The 19,923-nt window shown below is 39.0% G+C and overlaps 1 protein-coding gene across 20 annotated transcripts in view; it reads left to right on the top strand.

Annotated features, from left to right (window-relative positions):
• The window catches only part of LOC129771454 (transient receptor potential cation channel trpm), a 338,130-nt gene that overhangs the window by 256,589 nt on the left and 61,618 nt on the right, over positions 1-19,923 (top strand). For all 20 annotated transcript variants that reach the window (XM_055775103.1, XM_055775106.1, XM_055775112.1 and 17 more), the window contains 2 exons: positions 654-813; positions 927-1,063. In XM_055775103.1, coding sequence (XP_055631078.1) covers positions 654-813; positions 927-1,063 — 297 coding nt within the window. The remainder of the gene's footprint in view (positions 1-653; positions 814-926; positions 1,064-19,923) is intronic.

Consider the following 19,923-nt stretch of genomic DNA (forward strand, 5'->3'; position numbering starts at 1 on the left):
TGTGCGTCTGGGGGCTTTAATATTGCCCCTAGATGAACAATTATATTGCAATTATAATCCGATTCTCAAACCAAACGTAGAAAATAAATGAAACTAAGAACCTACCTCTCGGGTGTTCATGAAATCAGGGCACCCTATTCTGGCGAAAATGTTCCCTATGTACTCTGAGCGAAACTCGTTTCTAAGCCAATTCAAAAAATATATGCCCATTCCAAAGAATTATGACTATCTGTAGCAAGAGGAAAGAGTTTTCTCTGTCAGTCCGTTGCTTGTGTATAGTTTTTCTATATAATTAAATCTAGGAAAACAAGAGCATCGTTTCATTGGCAGTTATACAAATCAACTTTGCATACACTAATGCTTACATGATGTCCAGTAGTCCTTCCCAAGGAAGGGAACGAGGGAAAGTTATAATTTATTTAAAGTTTTAATCAATATTGATGAAATTTTACGTACCAGCTAGAAATTGTACCGTTCATCGCTTAATCCTATTAGCTAGTGCAACATTCTCCTTCCTTTCAATGATCTTCTATTGGTTTCCCTTCTCCCACTCACTTCCCGAGAAAACTATCCCAGATTAAAAACTTTTGCAATATCAGACAGCGCGAGTTCTCCGCATTAATAGAACACGTTCTTCCCGATCCAATTTGCAGGTGTCACAAAGCAGGTCGGTGATGCCCTGCTGCTCGAGGGGCAGCAGCGATCCGGACGTGTCGTCAGCATCGGTATCGCCCCGTGGGGCATCGTGGAGCGGAATCACGAACTGTTGGGCCACAACCGGGATGTCCCCTGTCACAGCATCAGCTCGCCCCGGTGAGTAACGAATTTGCGCCGCGCTCGAAATTCCAGTCAACTGTTCAACTGTTGATGAAATGAGTTCTGCCCTCTCTCTCTCTCTATCTCTCTCTCCTGATAATTGCTTGCAGCTCAAAATTGGCTGTGTTAAATAACCGTCACGCGTACTTTCTGCTGGTTGACAACGGAACCCAGGGACGGTACGGAGCGGAGTTGATACTGCGGCGGAAGCTGGAGAAGTTTATATCGAACCAGAAGCTGCAGCCCTGTAAGTATCGAAGGTGGTGCACGTTATTGCTATCATTTATGTTTCATACGTTTGGGAGGAGCCAGCACAGACGAAAGTCACGGAGGAATAAGAAATATCTGCAATGCTCTCGATGCATCGAATTTGTGTGTGTGCGTATGTATGAATGTGGAACGATAAATTCTTGCCGCAGAAAATTGCAGTTCATTATATTTTTGTGCTGATGGATGCATTTTGAGTGATGGGAAAATGACTCGGTACGATTGAATATTCCCCTGCTCGATATAACTTAAGCAGCTTACGATTTCATGTCGTGATTGAAATATACGAATATTCTTCTAGGGCACTGGAGAATAAAATATTGATGGTCGACGGAGCGTCTTTCTCTGAATATTTGGTAAAGGTATGGAGACAATCGTACCCTGTCTCACCTAAAAGTATAGATCCAGAAAATTTATGAGCAACTAGCTGACCCGACAAACTTCGTCTCGCCCAAAATTTATTTTTCGTTAACACATCCACGTTTTCTTACTAAGCGCAAATTCATGGGTCCAATCGCCGAATTATCCATCGATTGATAATCTACCCTTTAAAATTATTTTTTACTATAACATTTCAGTATTTCTACCAAAACTCGACATTATAATATCAGATTATTTTTAGACACAATTCTCGTGCAAGATTAGTGCCAATTTGGACACACCGAGTAAAAAAATTATGTTGATGAATAACAATAATGATTTGATGCAAAAAGGTAATTTGAAAGAAAAGGTGATGCTGAATAATAATAGCAAGAACATTGTAAGTTATGCGAATGTCGTTGCTCGTAAGGCTCGTCCGGTGATTGTGGTGAAACCAGTTGAGTCTAATAAAAAGAGTGAAGAAACAAGAAAAATTTTAAAAACTCAATTAGATCCCAAAATACACAAAATAGCCAATTTCAAGAACGGGAAAGATGGCTCGATTATTGTTGAATGTGCGGAAGGGGATAATGTAGAAAATGTAAAACAAAGAATTGAAAGCAATCTTGGAGAGATTTTTAATACGTTTATACCAAAATCAATTAAACCAAAATTGAAAATTATTGGGATGAGCGATCAATATTCCTCTGAGATTTTTATCGATTATTTAAAAAGTCAGAATGATAACATTTCTATCACTGATGTTGAAGTTGTTGCGAAGTATGAAAATCCACGGTTGAAATATAATAAATATAACACGATTGCTGAAGTTGATCATGACACTTATGGCCACCTGATGACTGCTGGTAAAGTAAGTGTTGGGTGGGATAAATGTAATGTGATTGAAGCCTTTAATGTTTTGCGATGTTTCAAATGTGGAGAATTTGGACATAAGAGCACCGACTGCAAAAAAAGAACAAACATGTTCAAGATGTAATGGAAAACATAAAACATCTGAGTGTTCATCAACAGAATTGAAATGTATAAATTGCTTGAAAGTTAAAAAGGAACAAAAAATGAATTTGGAAGAAAATCATCCAACATATAGTACACAGTGTCCTGTGTATCGGAGATTGCTGGAGAAGCAAAAAAGCAACATTTTTCAAATTAAATAGCAATTTCGGAAAACTACATGTGAAAGTAAGTTGGCAATAATCTATTTGAATATAGCTGGGCTTTGTACAAATTACGCAGAAATGCGATTACTTGTAGAAAACGTGCGTCCTCAGATGGTTTTTCTTTCTGAAACTCACATAGTTAATGAAGAATCATTTGACCAGTACAACATACATCAAAATAATAGTAAAGGACTATGGAGAATATTAAAAACATTATTAAATTCTAAAAATAGTATACCGCGTTCCATAGTTTTCGGAGGGTCAGAAGAACAGTCAGATCAAATTATTGCAGAGAAATTTAACAGTTATTTCGTTAATAGTGTTCTGCTGATCAACCAAAGTATTGCGTTGGTCAGAGAACCTGACGGAATAATATTGCCGATTACTATCAATAGCAGACTAGATTGTTTTTCATCTATCACTTTTGTTGAATTGAAAGGTATCTGTTTTTCATTGCAAAAATCGGCTGGTATCGATAATGTCAACGCGAAAGTGATTCAAGATTGCTTTCACATCATTGGACACGATCTGCTGGACCTGATAAATGACTCTTTACGAACTGGGCACGTGTCAAAGGTTTGGAAGGAATCCCTTGTGATTCCAATCCCCAAAGTTATTGGGACGGATAAAGCCGAAGAGTACCGCCCTATTAACATGCTGCACATATTGAAGAAACTGTTAGAACTTGTTGTGAAAGGTCAGCTGATACATTTTATAGATAATAACAGTTTGCTAATACCAGAACAGTCGGGATATCGAGAGGGACACTCTTGTGAAACCGCGCTGAATCTGGTATTAGCAAAATGGAAAGAGAATATCGAGGCGAAAGAGACTATATTTGCGGTATTTCTGGATCTTAAACGCGCTTTTGAAACAATTTCTAGGCCCTTATTGTTACAAACACTGAAGCGCATTGGAATTGTAGGGATGGCGTACAAATGGTTTGAAAGCTATTTGAGCGATAGAACTCAAAAGACTCGTTTCAACGATTCTGTTTCCGATCCCATTGGCAACTCACTCGGGGTGCCACAGGGAAGTGTTTTAGGGCCCATTTTGTTTATTTTATACATAAATGATCTGCGACGAGTTTTACGATACTGTGACATTAATTTGTTCGCGGACGATACTGTCCTGTTCATCGCAGCTAAGGATATAAAAGAAACCGCGGAACACATAGACGAAGATTTGCATTCTCTGGCTCAGTGGCTTAAATTTAAACAATTAAAGTTAAATGTTGGCAAAACAAAATACATGCTCATTTCTGCAGCAAACTCCAGTATTGACGTAAATTTTGAATAGATGGTGAGACATTAGAACGTGTAAAAGAAATCAAATATTTAGGAGTTATTATTGATGACAAGTTAACTTTCAAGTCTCACATTAATAATGTCATCAAAAAGATTGCCAAGAAGTACGGCGTTTTGTGTCGTTTGAAGAAAGAGCTGACAGTAAGCAGTAAAATTAAATTGTACTAATCTTTGATATCACCGCATATAGATTTTAGCTCGTCGATCCTATTCCTTGCAAATAATACACAATTAACGAGAATGCAGCGTTAACAAAATTAAGTAATGCGTTTGATTTTAAGATGTAGTAGATACACTTCCTCTAGTTTGATGTTGGACGCGCTACAGTGGCTATCTGTGAAGCAGAGAATTTATTACATAACAATGGTGTTCATCTTCAAAATTTTGAACGATATGCTGCCTCGATATTTGTGTGATCGAATTGAAAGAGTAAGTGATGTTCATAGATACAATACTAGAAACGCGAATGATGCAAGAACACTCAACTTTATGTTTAGTAGGTCGCAGAACTCGTTGTTATATAAAGGTATAAATTTCTTCAATTCGATGCCCAGAGAAATTAAACGTGCGGCAACAATGGCAGAGTTCAAGAAAATGTGTATTTCACACGAAAAATCTGTTTTGTAAACAGATTTTATAATTTTTTTTTCCTAAATCATTCATTTATGTTTTCAAAAAAAAAATATAAAAATTAATAAAAATAATTTACAGGTTAAACTACCATGTTCGTACTGATGATGATGATTTTTTTTCGTTTTGTTTATGTATATTGTAAAAAAAAGTAATAAGCGTTGTCTACGAGAGTTTGAGCCTCGCGCGCGTTTGATCGATCTGGACTATGTTAATGGAACACTGGCAGAACACTGATACATAATGAAATTTTTATGTGGGTCTGAAGTGGAAACTGGAATGGGGATAGCTCATTCAGAATTGTTGTAAACTATCTTATCATAAGATGGTTCTATCGAGTATTTGTGAATGTGGCAGATCTCTATCATGTTCTAAGTAGACACTTTTAGATATTGGGTTCGATTCCCAATCTGTCAAGGATCTTCCCGAGTTGGAAATTTTCTTGACATGCCTTAAAAAAACTTTGGGTCTGAAGTTGGGATTATCATTATGATAATGTCGATAAGGATAGGACCATTGTTTTTCTTTTAAAGTTTTTGCCTATTTATGATGTTCGATTAATAGAAATTCATGCCTGCAACAGAGTCAGTTCGCTGTCTTGTTTTATAATACTGATATCTTAATTTGGTTAAATATAAATATTATCTATTAGATAAATCGGCCAGTTCAAACCTTTGTAGGGGTATGAGGTGGGTCATCATCATCATCCACTTGCAAATAACATGTATCTTCGTTACATGGAATGAATGTTTGATACAGAAAATATGATAGAATGAAGGCAGCCCTAAACCGGACAATTCCTTTCTCGAGTTTTGCTCTTATCAACACATTCGGCGATCCAATTTTATTTATATAGATAGAAGACGATATAGGAGTGCGCTTTATCACATTAATTTGATAAAACTCGGAATCTTCGGGTGTTTTAACAGGGCTCAAATGTGCTTCTTTCGCAGAATAGCTTTGTTGGCGTAGCGGTTGACCAACGTATCCCAGGCAACGGAATAGTTCTGTGCTGTTATGTTTATGGACTGGATCAAGTTGGCTGCTTCTCCTTTCAGGGCAGCCCGTAGATAGTGGACCTTCTGCACCTGAGAAATTTCCGTCGATGAATGAATCATCGACAAGAACGTGTCGTGAAAAGTCAGCCAATGGTTAAAGTCTCCATCAAACTCGGGCAGCGATATCGTCGGGAGGTTATAGGTCACACCAGCGATGGCGGAGACAGCAGCAGTTGAGGTGGAGTTTGAAGTAGGGGGTCCGGCAGCGACAGTAACTACCGGGGACGGGAGTTTCGTGATCAATCCGGCTTTCACACGAAAATAGACCTCTTCTACCTTTGCTCTCAACTTCATATGCTTCTCCACAGAGGTTTTCGCTACATCGAGGTCTTCAATTTCGTCCTGTAGTTTTTCGAACACTTCCCAAACTTGTTCCAGCCGGTCTAGACGATGTTGGACTTCATGCTGCTTCTCGAGGACGTATGCGGCGAGGAACTGGTCTCGCCGGGTGGTTCCGTCAATGGCATTGTTTCTTCGCGATTCTTTGCTCTTGAGCTTCTTATCGTCGGCCATCTCCGGAACACAGTGTTGACAGCAGCACCAAAATATGTTGAAAAGATCCAGGAAGCACCACTATGCTAACGTAAATTAATTGGAGAGGTACTCACCTGGTACCTCTAGACTTGAGGCCTTGTATGTAATAATCCGGAACCAGCATAAAGGGTAGCAGTAATGATTCGGAGCTCCCAATACGGATGATCGGGCGGCAAAGTGAGGTTAGAGTTGATTTTTCACGGATGCAGATGGAGCACCAGGCGTCGGAATCCTGGTCACGGCACCAAAATGTTGGGTAACGGGGGCTCACCGGGCGGTTCAACGGGACGGGCAACGGGCGACGATTTGGGGATGTCTAGCTCTGGACGGTCCAGCAGTGACACGAAACGTGCATCGGTAGTGGAGGGTTCAAAGAACTGGTGAATCTGGCGAAGCAGCAACAGGTGACCTTATTCAGCACACCTAGCACACTAACCACTAAGGAGAAAGTAAAGGGTGTGTCACATCAAATTGCATCACGGAAAAAACGCTGTAGAAATTCGCCCAGTAGACCGATCCTTTTGAAAATTTTAGACAGTAAAATAAAAACTATTAAACAACTTTTGGCATTTTCTTTTTATTCATACTTCGAGCCCAAGCCCGTATGCTCGCACCTTCCTCTTTACCCCGTCCATAAGGTTCTGTACAACGTTAGGTTGTAGTTTTTTTTTAACAGAAATCCATTTTCTCTTGAAGTCCGTCTCCGATTTTACAACTTTTGGGTTCTTCCGAAGGGCCTGCTTCATAATCGCCCAATATTTCTCTATTGGGCGAAGCTCCGGCGCGTTGGGCGGGTTTATTTCCTTTGGCACGAAGGTGACCCCGTTGGCTTCGTACCACTCCAACACATCCTTTGAATAGTGGCACGAAGCGAGATCCGGCCAGAAGATGGTCGTGCCCTCGTGCTGCTTCAATAGTGGTAGTAAGCGCTTCTGTAGGCACTCCTTAAGGTAAATCTGCCCGTTTACCGTGCCGGTCATCACGAAGGGGCGCTCCGCTTTCCGCAAGAGCAGATCGCTTGCCACACCATGTACTTTTTGGCAAACTTGGATAGTTTCTGCTTGCGAATCTCCTCCGGAACGCTGAATTTGTCCTCTGCGGAGAAGAACAACAGGCCCGGCAGCTGACGAAAGTCCGCTTTGACGTAGGTTTCGTCGTCCATTACCAGGCAATGCGGCTTCGTCAGCATTTCGGTGTACAGCTTCCGGGCTCGCGTCTTCCCCACCATGTTTTGCCTTTCGTCGCGGTTAGGAGCCTTCTGAACCTTGTATGTACGCAGGCCCTCCCGCTGCTTGGTCCGCTGGACGAATGAACTTGACAAATTCAGCTTATTGGCGACATCCCGGACTGAACTTCTCGGACCACGTCTAAACTGCTTAACTGCGCACTTGTGATCTTTTTCACTGACGGAGCATCCATTTTTACCGTTCTTCACCTTCCGGTCGATGGTTAGGTTCTCGAAGTATCGTTTTAGTACTCTGCTGACCGTGGATTGGACGATTCCCAGCATCTTACCGATGTCCCGATGTGACAACTCCGGATTCTCGAAATGAGTGCACAGGATTAATTCACGACGCTCTTTTTCGTCCGACGACATTTTTCCAAATTTACGAAAAATTGACAGTGAAGCATGGCCAACGTGATCTATACACTCTTATCTGATTATAAGCGAAAGCTGAAGATATAATTCCTAAAAATTAAATTTCTACAGCGTTTTTTCCGTGATGCAATTTGATGTGACACACCCTTTACTCCCAGCAAAGCAAAATAGTAGCAACCAGCAAAAATACGGAGAAACGGACTTTTGGGAGCGATAAACAATAAACCTTCCGATTACGTTCTACGTTGTGTATGGAATCTATTTATTATGGTAAGCTTAACAAAAGACAATACAGAGGAAGTAGATTGATACCAATTGCCTTTTGGTATGAAATATTTCAGCGGTACACGGATAGTCCCATTTTTTTTATCCCATTTATTTATTTTAGGCTCATTAGCATTTTAGCGTGTACATGTCACATGGTTATCATATCTATAATTAGCACATTACACAGCTGCCATTTGCCAGTATTCCTTCTATACCATTGCATATGGTACATTTACACAGTAGCCATTTAGGCGTAAGAATACTCTGTTCTTCCATTATCCAATTAGAGCACCGGACAGCGGAGACAGTTGATTGATCATTGTTGAGTTATTTATAGAACAGCAGCCCGATGTGCCTTGCAGAGCAGAGCGGTTGTATGGATGAATCGATCTTATTTCGACCGTGGATCGATCTACATCGTTGATGATTGTTGCGTGGACGTAGTTATTCTGTAACAACACAAAGATGGTCAATGAGGGCCCTGAGTTTTTAACTCACGATCGATCGCTTACTCAGCGAACGCGCAACCAATGTGGCTACGGAGACCCCCAATAGTCGTCCCATTTGATATCCATCAATCAATTTCCACTTTCGAACGAAGATCAAGTAAACATCAGATGGACTAACAACGCATGTCAATATGTAGTTGTAGAACACATGCGAATTGAATTTTTCGAATTTTATGGGACCCCCTCTCCTTTCCAGAAGAGGAAGGGGTGTCATACCAGTATAGAAACGTTTCTTCTACCCAAAACCCTCGCATCTCAAATTTGGTTTCATTTGCTTGATTAATTCTCGAGTAATGCAGAAATTTGTGTTTCATTTGTAGTGTCGATCCAATGGCGGAAAATGTTATGTTGGAGAAATGAAATCCGTTGATCATCACATTCACTTTCACATGGTAACTAGTATCCAAAAACTCTTATATTGCATGAGAAAACGAGAAAAGCCGGTTTGCGTACCACATCTTTCAAAGTTATGAAAAAGATATAGGGTTGGAGAAAAAGAAATGTCGTATTTCTGATTGAAATTTGACGCTTTATTTAACATACTTAAAATTATCCAATTTAAGTCAAATATGCGCCGTTTTGTTCCCAAACTTGTTGCCATTCAGAAAGTAACTTCATTATCCCCCCTCCTTAAACTCCCCCAACTTATTTGCAAAAAACTCAGACAGCCAGTTTTCGCAAGCTTCTTTTGAGGCCAACTTAGTATCACCAAGAGCGTTTTGCATGAACCGGAAGAGATGATAATCACTTGAAGCCAGGTCCGGACTATACGGTGGTTGCAATAGGACATCCCATCCGAGCTCCAGTAGCTTTGGCGGGTCATCAAAGATGTGTGAGGGCGAGCGTTGTCCTGGTGGAAAACAACACTATTCCTATTGATCATTTCTGGCCGTTTCTGGTCAATCGCCTGCTTCAAACGGTCAAGCTGCTCACAGTAGAGAATAGTTGAGCAGATCATAGTGGATGATTCCCTTTCAATCCCACCAAACACACAGCAAAACCTTCCTGGCCGTCAATCCGGGCTTGGCGATGGTTTGGGCCGGCTCACCGCGCTTCAACCACGGCTTTTTTAGTTTTAGGTTATCGTACGTGATCCACTTTTCATCACCAGTTACCATCTTCTTCAAAAATGGGTCGAGTTCGTTCCGTTTCAGCAGTGCATCGCAGGGCTTGATTCGGTCTAAAAGATTTTTTTGCGTCAACTCGTGTGGCACCCATATATCCAGCTTTTTTTGGAATCCAATCACCTGCAAATGATTCCAAACGGTTTTATGGTCTATACCCAGTTCCTGGCCAATCGAGCGAGTGATCACATGCCGGTCTACTTGGATGATTTCAACGATTTTATCGGTTTCCACGAGGATTGGCCTACCAGTACGGGGTGTATCTTCGATAGCCACTACACTAGAACGAAATCGTTCAAACCAACGCTGTGCTGTGCGAATCGGTACAGTATCGGGTCCATAAACTACACTAATTTTTTCGGCCGCCTTCGTTGCAATTTTACCTCGCAGGTAGTAAAAACGTAAAATATGGCGAATTTCTTGCTTGGTGAACTTCATCTTTAACGCGCTATAACTTGAGACTGAAAAGGACAATCAAGAGTCGTCCAAAAAATAAGTTTCAGTGCCTCAGAAACATATAAGCGTTCGGCAGTCAACGATTCGATAACACTGAAGAAATTCGTGACGCAGTTACATCGTACTTCAAAAAGTTGGACGCTACGCACTTCGCGCTCGGAATAGAAAAACTCGTGCTTCGCTATGAAAAATCCCTCGAACGTTACGGTGATTATGTAGAAAAATAGAAAATAAAACGTAGATTACGAAAATTACTTTGTTTTTTGTCCTAAATTTATTTTTCCGCGATTTCTGAGGCACTGAAACTTATTTTTTGAACGACCCTCGTAATTTCACTCTTTTATTTTATATTTATATTTTTCTATAGCAAACCTGGTTCCTTCGATAGCCTAGTCGGACGGCATACGTATGCCCGGTAATTTTTTAGCATTGAAATATGAATGATATATGGTCGGTGTTAAGTCAGACCAAACCATGTGACATTTTTCTGATTGCTCGATCGATCTAACTAAAAAATTATCTCCTATGTTTCAAACTAACCGCGCAATCGATGGAAAACCAGTTTGCTTGCGAGATGCCGCCGCTTCCGACGAAGGGTCGGCGGCCGTCTCGGATTGCATCTCCTCGGCGGCTTGGGGCCAACTTGGTTTAATATCCTCGTTAGATGGGGACTTCACCCCCATTACATTAACCTCAGATTAAATTTCATCACAAAAAATATAATGCATTATGAAAATTGCGCTGCGGTGGCGTAAATACGTAGGTGCCATTTTTTCCAATTCTTTTCACTTTTTTTTTGTTTTATATTTTTCATGTTAAAGTTACCTGCTTCATTTTCGAAAAATTTATTCCAAAGCCCTTGGAAATGATCTCTTAACCTAAGAGAGTAATACGGGAAGGACAGAAGACGGCATGTTAATTGAGCCCATACTAATTTCTCTTTCAAATTTCTTCATCAAAATGTACTGGGTATTTTTGTTGCTATCTCATGTTTTATTGACTAAATCTAATTTATTATCAGAAGATTCGACAAAACTCATAACCTGATTTGTCGGAATTTTTCTTTCTTTTTTTGGGTAAACGTTACATTCGTATAAATGTTGCATTCGGGTATTTGTTACATTCGGGTAAATGTGATTCGGGTAAACGTGTTTCGAGTGAATGGTTTTCGAGCAATCTCTTCGAGTGATTGTTCTCCGTTTGTCTGAAATTTAAATACAGCGGAAAATCGAAATAAGAAGAATAAGAAAATTTTTGGATTACGAATTTTGGATTCTGGATTCGTCTTGCATAACCCATCTGTAACATGAATACTTTTCATTGAAGAAAAATTCTTCTCTGGTGGAGTTATTCCAATCTCTACATCAATTATTGAGTATGGAATTAGAGTATTTATACTAATATCACAAACGTGTGCTTTTAATACTTGGGATGATGCTTCAGCCCGTAAGGTTAATTGAAAGATTCATTATCTTTCTTATTTTGAGTTAGTAACGTATGTATTGAAAAAATGGCCTAATTTCGGATGGCGATGAAAAAACTATAAAAGATAATTCAACGGACCACAGTTTCCTTAAATAATATGTTTATTAGGCATTCTATAAAAATGCTGCGACGCCGGTTGGCCGTAACTTTGGCCAAGGCGATGAAAAGATATGTGTCGGCATGTCCTCCAGCTCTTTCGTGGCCTCGTCGATCAACTGCTTCTCCGTTTTGAACACGAAATCATTGGAGTAGGTCCTCCGATTTTTCATCGGTTTCGAGCATCAAGGTCCAAGCTGAGCTCTTGAAATTGTACCGACCGTTTGTGAAAAAGTTGCTTTGCGCGATTTCAGTGTTCTAGTGTCGTTCCGTACAACGAGCCCCCAGCAGTGCTTTGTAATTCTGAGAGTAGATATCACAATTTTCAAATTGACTTTTTAGTACTACGCTGTTCGCATACGCACTGTATGAAAATATAAATAAAGCTATGCTTTTACTGCTCGTTTTTTACTCAGGTAATGCCCGAAGAAATACAGGATTGAAGAAGTAATTACGTAGCTCTACGATAACGATGTGGACGTGTTCGTTACAACACTTCCGTTACGTCGTTGAAGTGGAGTTTACTGTTCGACGGTCTTCGTATAAGAAATCACCAAGGTTCCCGATGATAGCAGCTCAAAGCTGTAAATTTATTGTTCGAATCAATTTTAACTGTCGCACCACAAAATTTAGGTACTCACAATTGGTTTTGTACTAGGTATTTTTATATAACAAATTTATAATATGGTATTTCCATTTCTAGTCTATAAGTAGGTTTTTCAATTATAATCATTAGCTATGTAACGATCAAAATCAAATCTGATTTTGATTCTGAAATGATTCGTCTCTAATTGGACATACCGAAGCACCACTCAGCGTCGCATTAGAGGCGATTGTGACCAGTAGTTGGACATATCAACAAAACGCAACACAATGTGAAAAGCAATTTGAAACAGGAAAAATCTTTGAAAATCTGACAAATAACCATTAGAAAAGTGTGAAAAATATATAATCTAGTAAAATGGTGGGAAAATGGTTGAAAACATTCCTAAAAAAATATCGTGTAGTTGAAACTTGCACAAAAGATGTTCCCAAAAATGTCCAATTAGAAGATCAAATGAATTAGACATCAATAGCTAGATGTCCAATTAAGGCGAATACCTGTACAATATTTGAGCAAATTGTAACAGCTCTTTTTTGTGATTACTGTACATAAAATTTTATTATCAGCGCAGAAGAATGAACATTTGAGACATGTGCAGACCAACATTCGCTTATTACGAAAATAAAACCCGAACCCAAAAAAACAAATCTTATGGCAACTACAATATAACATATCCACCGATTTTTTCGGTGCGTGATATTTATTCTATATAATGAATATCTGTTGCAGACGAGATCGAAACAATAGAGCTTATCTATGAAAATAATTAAATTAATTCATTATTAAACCCTTTCGAGAACCTTTGGAGGATTCTGACAAGGCAATTTTACAACAGTTCGCGAGTTGCACACATTTTTCAGAGATGAGTCTTTCACAAAGTTCCACAAAGAGTGCTGAATCTCAGTTGATTGATTCAATGCCACACCGAATTTATGAAACGATTCTCAAAAATGGAAAACCAACCAAATATTGAATTTATCAATCTCTTGTTTTAATCTATTTTTGAGAATACAATATGAGGTGCGCTTATAAGAACTTCTACACCGGAAATGTATTTTCATGATTTGAAGTAACTATTGACAATTGGACTGGGACATTCAAAAGTGAAAATTACTTGAAATTCAAAGCTCTTATAGAGGCTATGTTTATGTTCTACAAAGTTGCAATCTATGGGTGTGCTTATAGGAATTTCACGCACTGTTACCACTGTTACTATTACCTTTTCTTTCAATGAAAATCAAAATCAAATTTTCTTAGTATGGTCTAGGATCCCTAGTGATGACGCTTGGTACATAGTTTATTTTATCCTCTCTAAATCGCTACACAAATTTCTGTGAAAATCGATTTCATAACTCACAGATTTCTGAAACACGGAATTCCAGCCTAAATATTGCTCGTCCATTGATCGATCTTTCTTATCCTTTCATATCCTGGTTTTTGTTACAATTTGTGGTGTATTAATCCAGGGCCCTGTAAATATTTTTCAAAACTTGTTCGAGCACGTTAGGCGTCGTGCACAAATTTCGTAACGCAATAAGGGGGGAGGGGTCGAGGTTGCGTTACTTTCTGTGTATTAGAGATAGGAAATTGCGTTACGTAGGGGGGGAGGGGGCCCAAAATCCGGATTTTTAGCGTTATGTAATTTGTGCACGACACCTTACAGTTCATCGAACCTTCATTTATCCGTTACAATTGAAGGTCATGAATCTTTGTACCTTCCGTACAAACCTTTGTACCTTTGTACTTTTGTTTGTGTCTTTAAATTTAATTTTATTTTTGATTCAATTTGTCTACTAAAAACAAAAAAGAAACGAATCTTTGTGTAAAAAATACCGGGATTCATCAACGTTGAACAGCTACTAATATATAATTGAGTTTAGGACAATACAAACCAAAACTTTTAACGGAATGACAAGTATCGACAACCTAATATAGCTAATAATGGCTTAATCGTGTTATCTTTTATCTTTCTAACAGTTAATTTAATTTAAAAGATGATCAAGAGATAGCTTTGGAAATTTAGTTACGTATTTTGTAGAATTTAGAGAGAATTGATATGAAACAACGAAAAATGTATAAAATCAGGGATTTTTTAATGTTGTTCAAATTTGATGATACCAAACTCGAAATATCTCGAAAACAAGGTTTAATAGTTTTTTTCACTATGAACTTCGTGATTTTAAATATCCACCAGAATTATTTTACACCATCAAGATGAGATCCTCTACACTTAAAAACCTTTTTTTTTTAATAAATCCTAATCAGTCTGCTACAACACGTTCTTTCAATATATTGTGTGTGAAATTGTGAAGATCGTTAAATTCATTACAATTTGGTGTGCTTCGCTAGTAGAGATCTGTTCGCAATTTCATTGTTCAATAGACCACAAGAATACAAATATTATTTAATTTTTCAGCCGATGAACTTTATGGAACACGGGCAATTTAAAACTCTCAGACGATTTGCCATCAGGGATCGCAAAACTGACAACCGTTGAATAGGGCTTCATCTGTTCGACAAAACATACACCCGCACCACATCCTGCGTTCTAAAACAGGAAGTGGAGATGGAAAGGGGAAAAGCGCTCGAAAGCGATCGTTCGCCGTCACTTTCTGGTTGACGTGTGCCATCATCTTCCATGCAGAGGCCTAGGTGGAACACCATGTTGTAGAGGGGAAATCAAACATCTTCCTGTGTCGACTTTGGCTGCGGGTTCAGCATCCCCGGCAACAGCTATTCATTTTATCCGTCGTCGTAAATTGATTGCTCGAAGAAAATAGCAATGAACATTACTCCGTAGGAGGGAAAACTCATTTGCTGATGAGACTTTCAACCTTTAGCAAGCAGGCATAACTTTGCCAGGCCACACGGTCTGACGCTGCTGGTTTACTTCGCGAACATTCGATCGGAATTCTAGAACATCAAAAATCTTGTTTTTTTCTAATTTATGCCTTTTACGAGTATATCATCACAATTACACTCTTCATAACTGCCGACTGCAAGGTTAACATGCAACTTTGCTTGAGAACGAGCCAAGCTGAGTGATGAGAGGCAGGAAAATTGATTGAAATGGGGTTGCTTTCTCTGCGTTGGGATGAAATGAAATCTAGGACACGAGTGTTGACTCTATCTCAGCTGGAAGCATTACTCCGTTCCCAAGGGTTCGATTCATTCCGAATGTATGCAATTCAAATAACATGTCGATTGGTTTACTTTTCGCTCCACCGACTGATAATGGCGCTTCTGTTTTTGGAAGCGGAAGTTACAGCGGCAGGTGCATCTGCAAGACACCGGTAACATGTGGCTTGGATCATTTCCTCGCCTTGGAGATGGATAGGATACGCAGATGCTGCATGTGAAAGTTATCGATGCTCGTTTTGTTGAAAAGTTTATAATTATAACGATGATTGGATTGATGGTAAAATTACAATTTGTATTAATTTCATCGTCGTTATTGCTTGTGATTTTTGTTTCAACAGGAATGTCAGATTCAGAAACGTCACGTTTTTGATCGTGCTTTGTACGTGCTAAAACGTGAATGTTAAAAATTTTCATTCCATCGCAATATTAATTACTTTTTCTGCAATGGTTGTGCTCATTCCACAGACAGAATTACCCTATTACTTCCGCTTGGTGGAGCTTCCTTGATAGCAATTCGGGAAAACTATATTGTCTAGCATTTCTTGCAGCATGAACGGGAATTGTACCCAAAGTTCTCATCAAAGTTAATGTGACTTATATTTACGCTGCTAATCACCCTACCATGGGACAAATTGAGCAAATTGAGGGCAGGCACAGAAAGCGGGATAAGTTATAGAGAAAGTTCCTAGTGTGATTTTCTTTCTACTCGCTTGGAAAGTAAGATGATGTCACTCATTATATCAAGTCAAATTCAATGAAAGAAGACGATTTTATCGAAAGGAGATACACGTTAAGAAAACTATGCACATAATGCTATCCAGTCTGATTTGCATCGAGCAAAAACACTATGGTGGTGTAAACAGGGCGTCTATCAATATATGAGGTATGCCAACATAATTCCGGGAATCGTGTTGAGTCATGATAATTGACGACGCTGCATCGGAAAAAGGAAACCTTTGATTCAGTCTCAGTTCAGCATCACGATGATAGCATGTCTGGTTTATTTTTGCGCAGGCTTTAACCCATTTTACAAGCAACGGTTGTGATTATTTTTTTTTTTCATTAAAGCTGTATGGCACTCTTCTGAAAATTACCATTCCGAGACCCATAAACAAAGTAAATACTATTGAGTGGGTGAAAAGGATGGAGATGTCAAAGTCGTGACTGAAGGCAATGCTGAAGTTGTTTCCATATTCGTGGCAATATTGAATTCGTTCCTGATGATCAAATGGTTGTTAGAATTTTCTTGTGTGCTACCTAAACAGCCGTTCTACGCATAGTTAGTTGTCCCATGTTCAAAAATCAGCAACTGAGAAAAACGCAATCAAAGTTTTCTAGCATAACTTCAAGCATTTAGGTTTAGTAATACACTGGGTTTTTTTAGAAGTAGAAAACTATTGTTTAATGAAATGTGAAAAGGTCCTCTCATTTGAAGTAATCAATCTTGATTACGGGCTTAAAAATTCATGGTGCGACAGTTATGCCTAGAATATCAATACGGGACAATTGAACTTGGTGTTGTTTTTTGAAATACTGGGAACAAACATTAAGTGTTTTAGTGTTTTTCCGAAAGATTATGCATAAAAACTTCGTTCTATGAAGAAGGGAGTGATCTGAAACATCTTTACAGAATATAAATCTCATTGTTATTAGGCATTCGCTAACAAGGTGTACATGTGTTCGATTAATCTTTTTTTTTGTTTGTTTAAGAATGAGTTCGTTCTTCCAAACCAGAAATGAGTGCATTAGTCCTGCTGAAAGCGTGACATAAAATTATTGTACTTCAAATCGATTCATTCTTTATGTATTTACAATAAATGCTTGGACAGTTATGCCTAGAATATCAATATGGGATAATTGAGCTTGATGATGTTTTTTGGAAAAACTGGGAACAAACAATAAGTTTTTTGGTGTTTTACTGGAAGATTAGGCATAAAAACATCGTTTCATGAAGAAAAGTGAAAATTGTGAAAAAGTAACATGGGACAACTATGCGTAGAACGGTAGTAAACTAGTCAGAAATGCCTTGATCATAATAAAGCGCCCGGCAATTCTTTCCTCATTGCGAGCGAGCTTTTGGCGAAAAAAAATTACCCCAACGTTAATTCACGTTAATACACATTATAGTGTTGATCTGGGGGCTAGATCCTAGAACGCTAGAACAATGTTTACGACCCTTTTTTGTTTTCAAAAATGATGACTTACCTGTAAAAACCCGTCATGGCAATGTAGACATTGTCAAGTAAGACTATCGGGAGACCATCGGGGCTACTTCCAATCATGGGATCATCGATGAAATTCATTTTTTGTGACTGTTATGAAGGCCGACGATTGTTGTTGCTGACTCTATTTGCATGTGTTTTATTTGGGAATTTCCTGAATTTCATAAAATTTCCAATTTTATATATATACTTATCTATTTACAAGATGTATTACTATTTTTCTTACAAGTCTTCATCTATGCAAAATCATTTCGAAAAATGTATGTCTAAACATTGTTCTCATAAATCAACATAGATATCAATACAGATTTTATGAAAACTAGGAAAATAAAAAAAAAATTCAGACCAAAAACACAGACTATATTTTGGATGGAAACACATGGTAGTTTTTAGACAAAATATAAGACCCGATCCTTTCGAAAAATATGTCACGAATTTCATATAAACTCGACTGGCCATTGGCGGCACCATCTCAGATTACAGTGAAACTTTGTTATTGCGTAAATGTTGCCCATTCAAGCAATTTCATGAATATGAAATCACACAAAAAATCTGGATGACTTTCTGAAAAGGGCCTAATTTTTTTTCTTAAAATTTACAAAAAAAATAACTTTTTAAATTTTAAGACCTGAGATTTTTTTGTCATATAATGAAATGTAATAGGTGTACCGGTAAGTTTCTTGTTTTTTTTCAAAAATCATGCTTTATCCTACAAAAATCGTTACAAATTTAATATTCAAAGTATTGCCCATCGCTAGTCACAACTTTTCCTTTCCGGCAATTCACTGATCTTTTTAGCGGAAATAATCGGCCGGTTTGTCGGCTAATCACGGATCGATCCAATTTTTGGCCGTCGATGTTGATGCATGGCCGGCGTAATGGACCCATCTTTCATCGCTAGTAACGATTCGATGCAAAAAACCCTTGCTTTTATGCAGTTGGAGCAGTTGTTCGCACGTGAAAAAACGGTTCGACGTCTCGTGGCTTCAATTCAAACGGCACCCAATGTCCTATCTTTCGGATCATTCCCGTTGCTTTTAAACGATCGGATATGGTTTGCTGAGCTACTCCAAGTGTATCTGCAAGTTCTTGTTGCGTTTGTGACGGATCTTGATCGAGTAAAGCCTCCAATTCTCCATCTTCAATTTTTTTTTTTGGCGGTCCGGAACGTTCTACGTCTTTCAAGTCAAAATTACCCCTTTTAAACCGTGCAAACCACGTCTGACACGTTTGCTCAGTTGGAGCATGATCACCATAAACTTCCACCAAAATGCGATGATTTTCCGCAACTTTTTTCTTCATATCGATATAATGAAAGAACACTCCCCGCAAAAACACTGGTACGAAATTCGATATATTCGAAGTGGCAAAAACTATGTTGTTTACGCTTCGACTTTTTTAAATATACTGAAAAAGACTCGCAATGACAGTAGATTTCCAACGAATATCTGGAAATTTGATTTACTGGAATAATGATCAAATTACGCCATCTGTTGTAAAACCAATGAAACTTACCGGTACACCTAATATATAGGGGGTCACTCTATGCAAAATGTTACGATTCATTGAGAGTTTTCAAACTCATAAAGGGCGTGTCACATCAAATTGCATCACGAAAAAAACGCTGTAGAAATTAGCCAGTAGACCGATCCTTTTGAAAATTTTAGATAGTAAAATAAAAACTATTAAACAACTTTTGGCATTTTCTTTTTATTCATACTTCGAGCCCAAGCCCGTATGCTCGCACCTTCCTCTTTACCCCGTCCATAAGGTTCTGTAGTCAGGTTGTAGTTTTTTTTAACAGAAATCCATTTTCTCTTGAAGTCCGCCTCCGATTTGACAAATTTTGGGTTCTTCCGGAGGGCCTGCTTCATAATCGCCCAATATCTCTCTATTGGGCGAAGCCCCGGCGCGTTGGGCGGGTTCATTTCCTTTGGCACGAAGGTGACCCCGTTGGCTTCGTACCACTCCAACACGTCCTTTGAATAGTGGCACGAAGCGAGATCCGGCCAGAAGATGGTCGGGCTCCGTGCTGCTTCAATAGTGGTAGTAAGCGCTTCTGTAGGCACTCCTTAAGGTAAACCTGCCCGTTTACCGTGCCGGTCATCACGAAGGGGGCGCTCCGCTTTCCGCAAGAGCAGATCGTTTGCCACACCATGTACTTTTTGGCAAACTTGGATAGTTTCTGCTTGCGAATCTCCTCCGGAACGCTGAATTTGTCCTCTGCGGAGAAGAACAACAGGCCCGGCAGCTGACGAAAGTCCGCTTT

The sequence above is a fragment of the Toxorhynchites rutilus genome, chromosome 2 (genome assembly GCF_029784135.1).
Source record: "Toxorhynchites rutilus septentrionalis strain SRP chromosome 2, ASM2978413v1, whole genome shotgun sequence".
Taxonomy (NCBI): domain Eukaryota; kingdom Metazoa; phylum Arthropoda; class Insecta; order Diptera; family Culicidae; genus Toxorhynchites; species Toxorhynchites rutilus.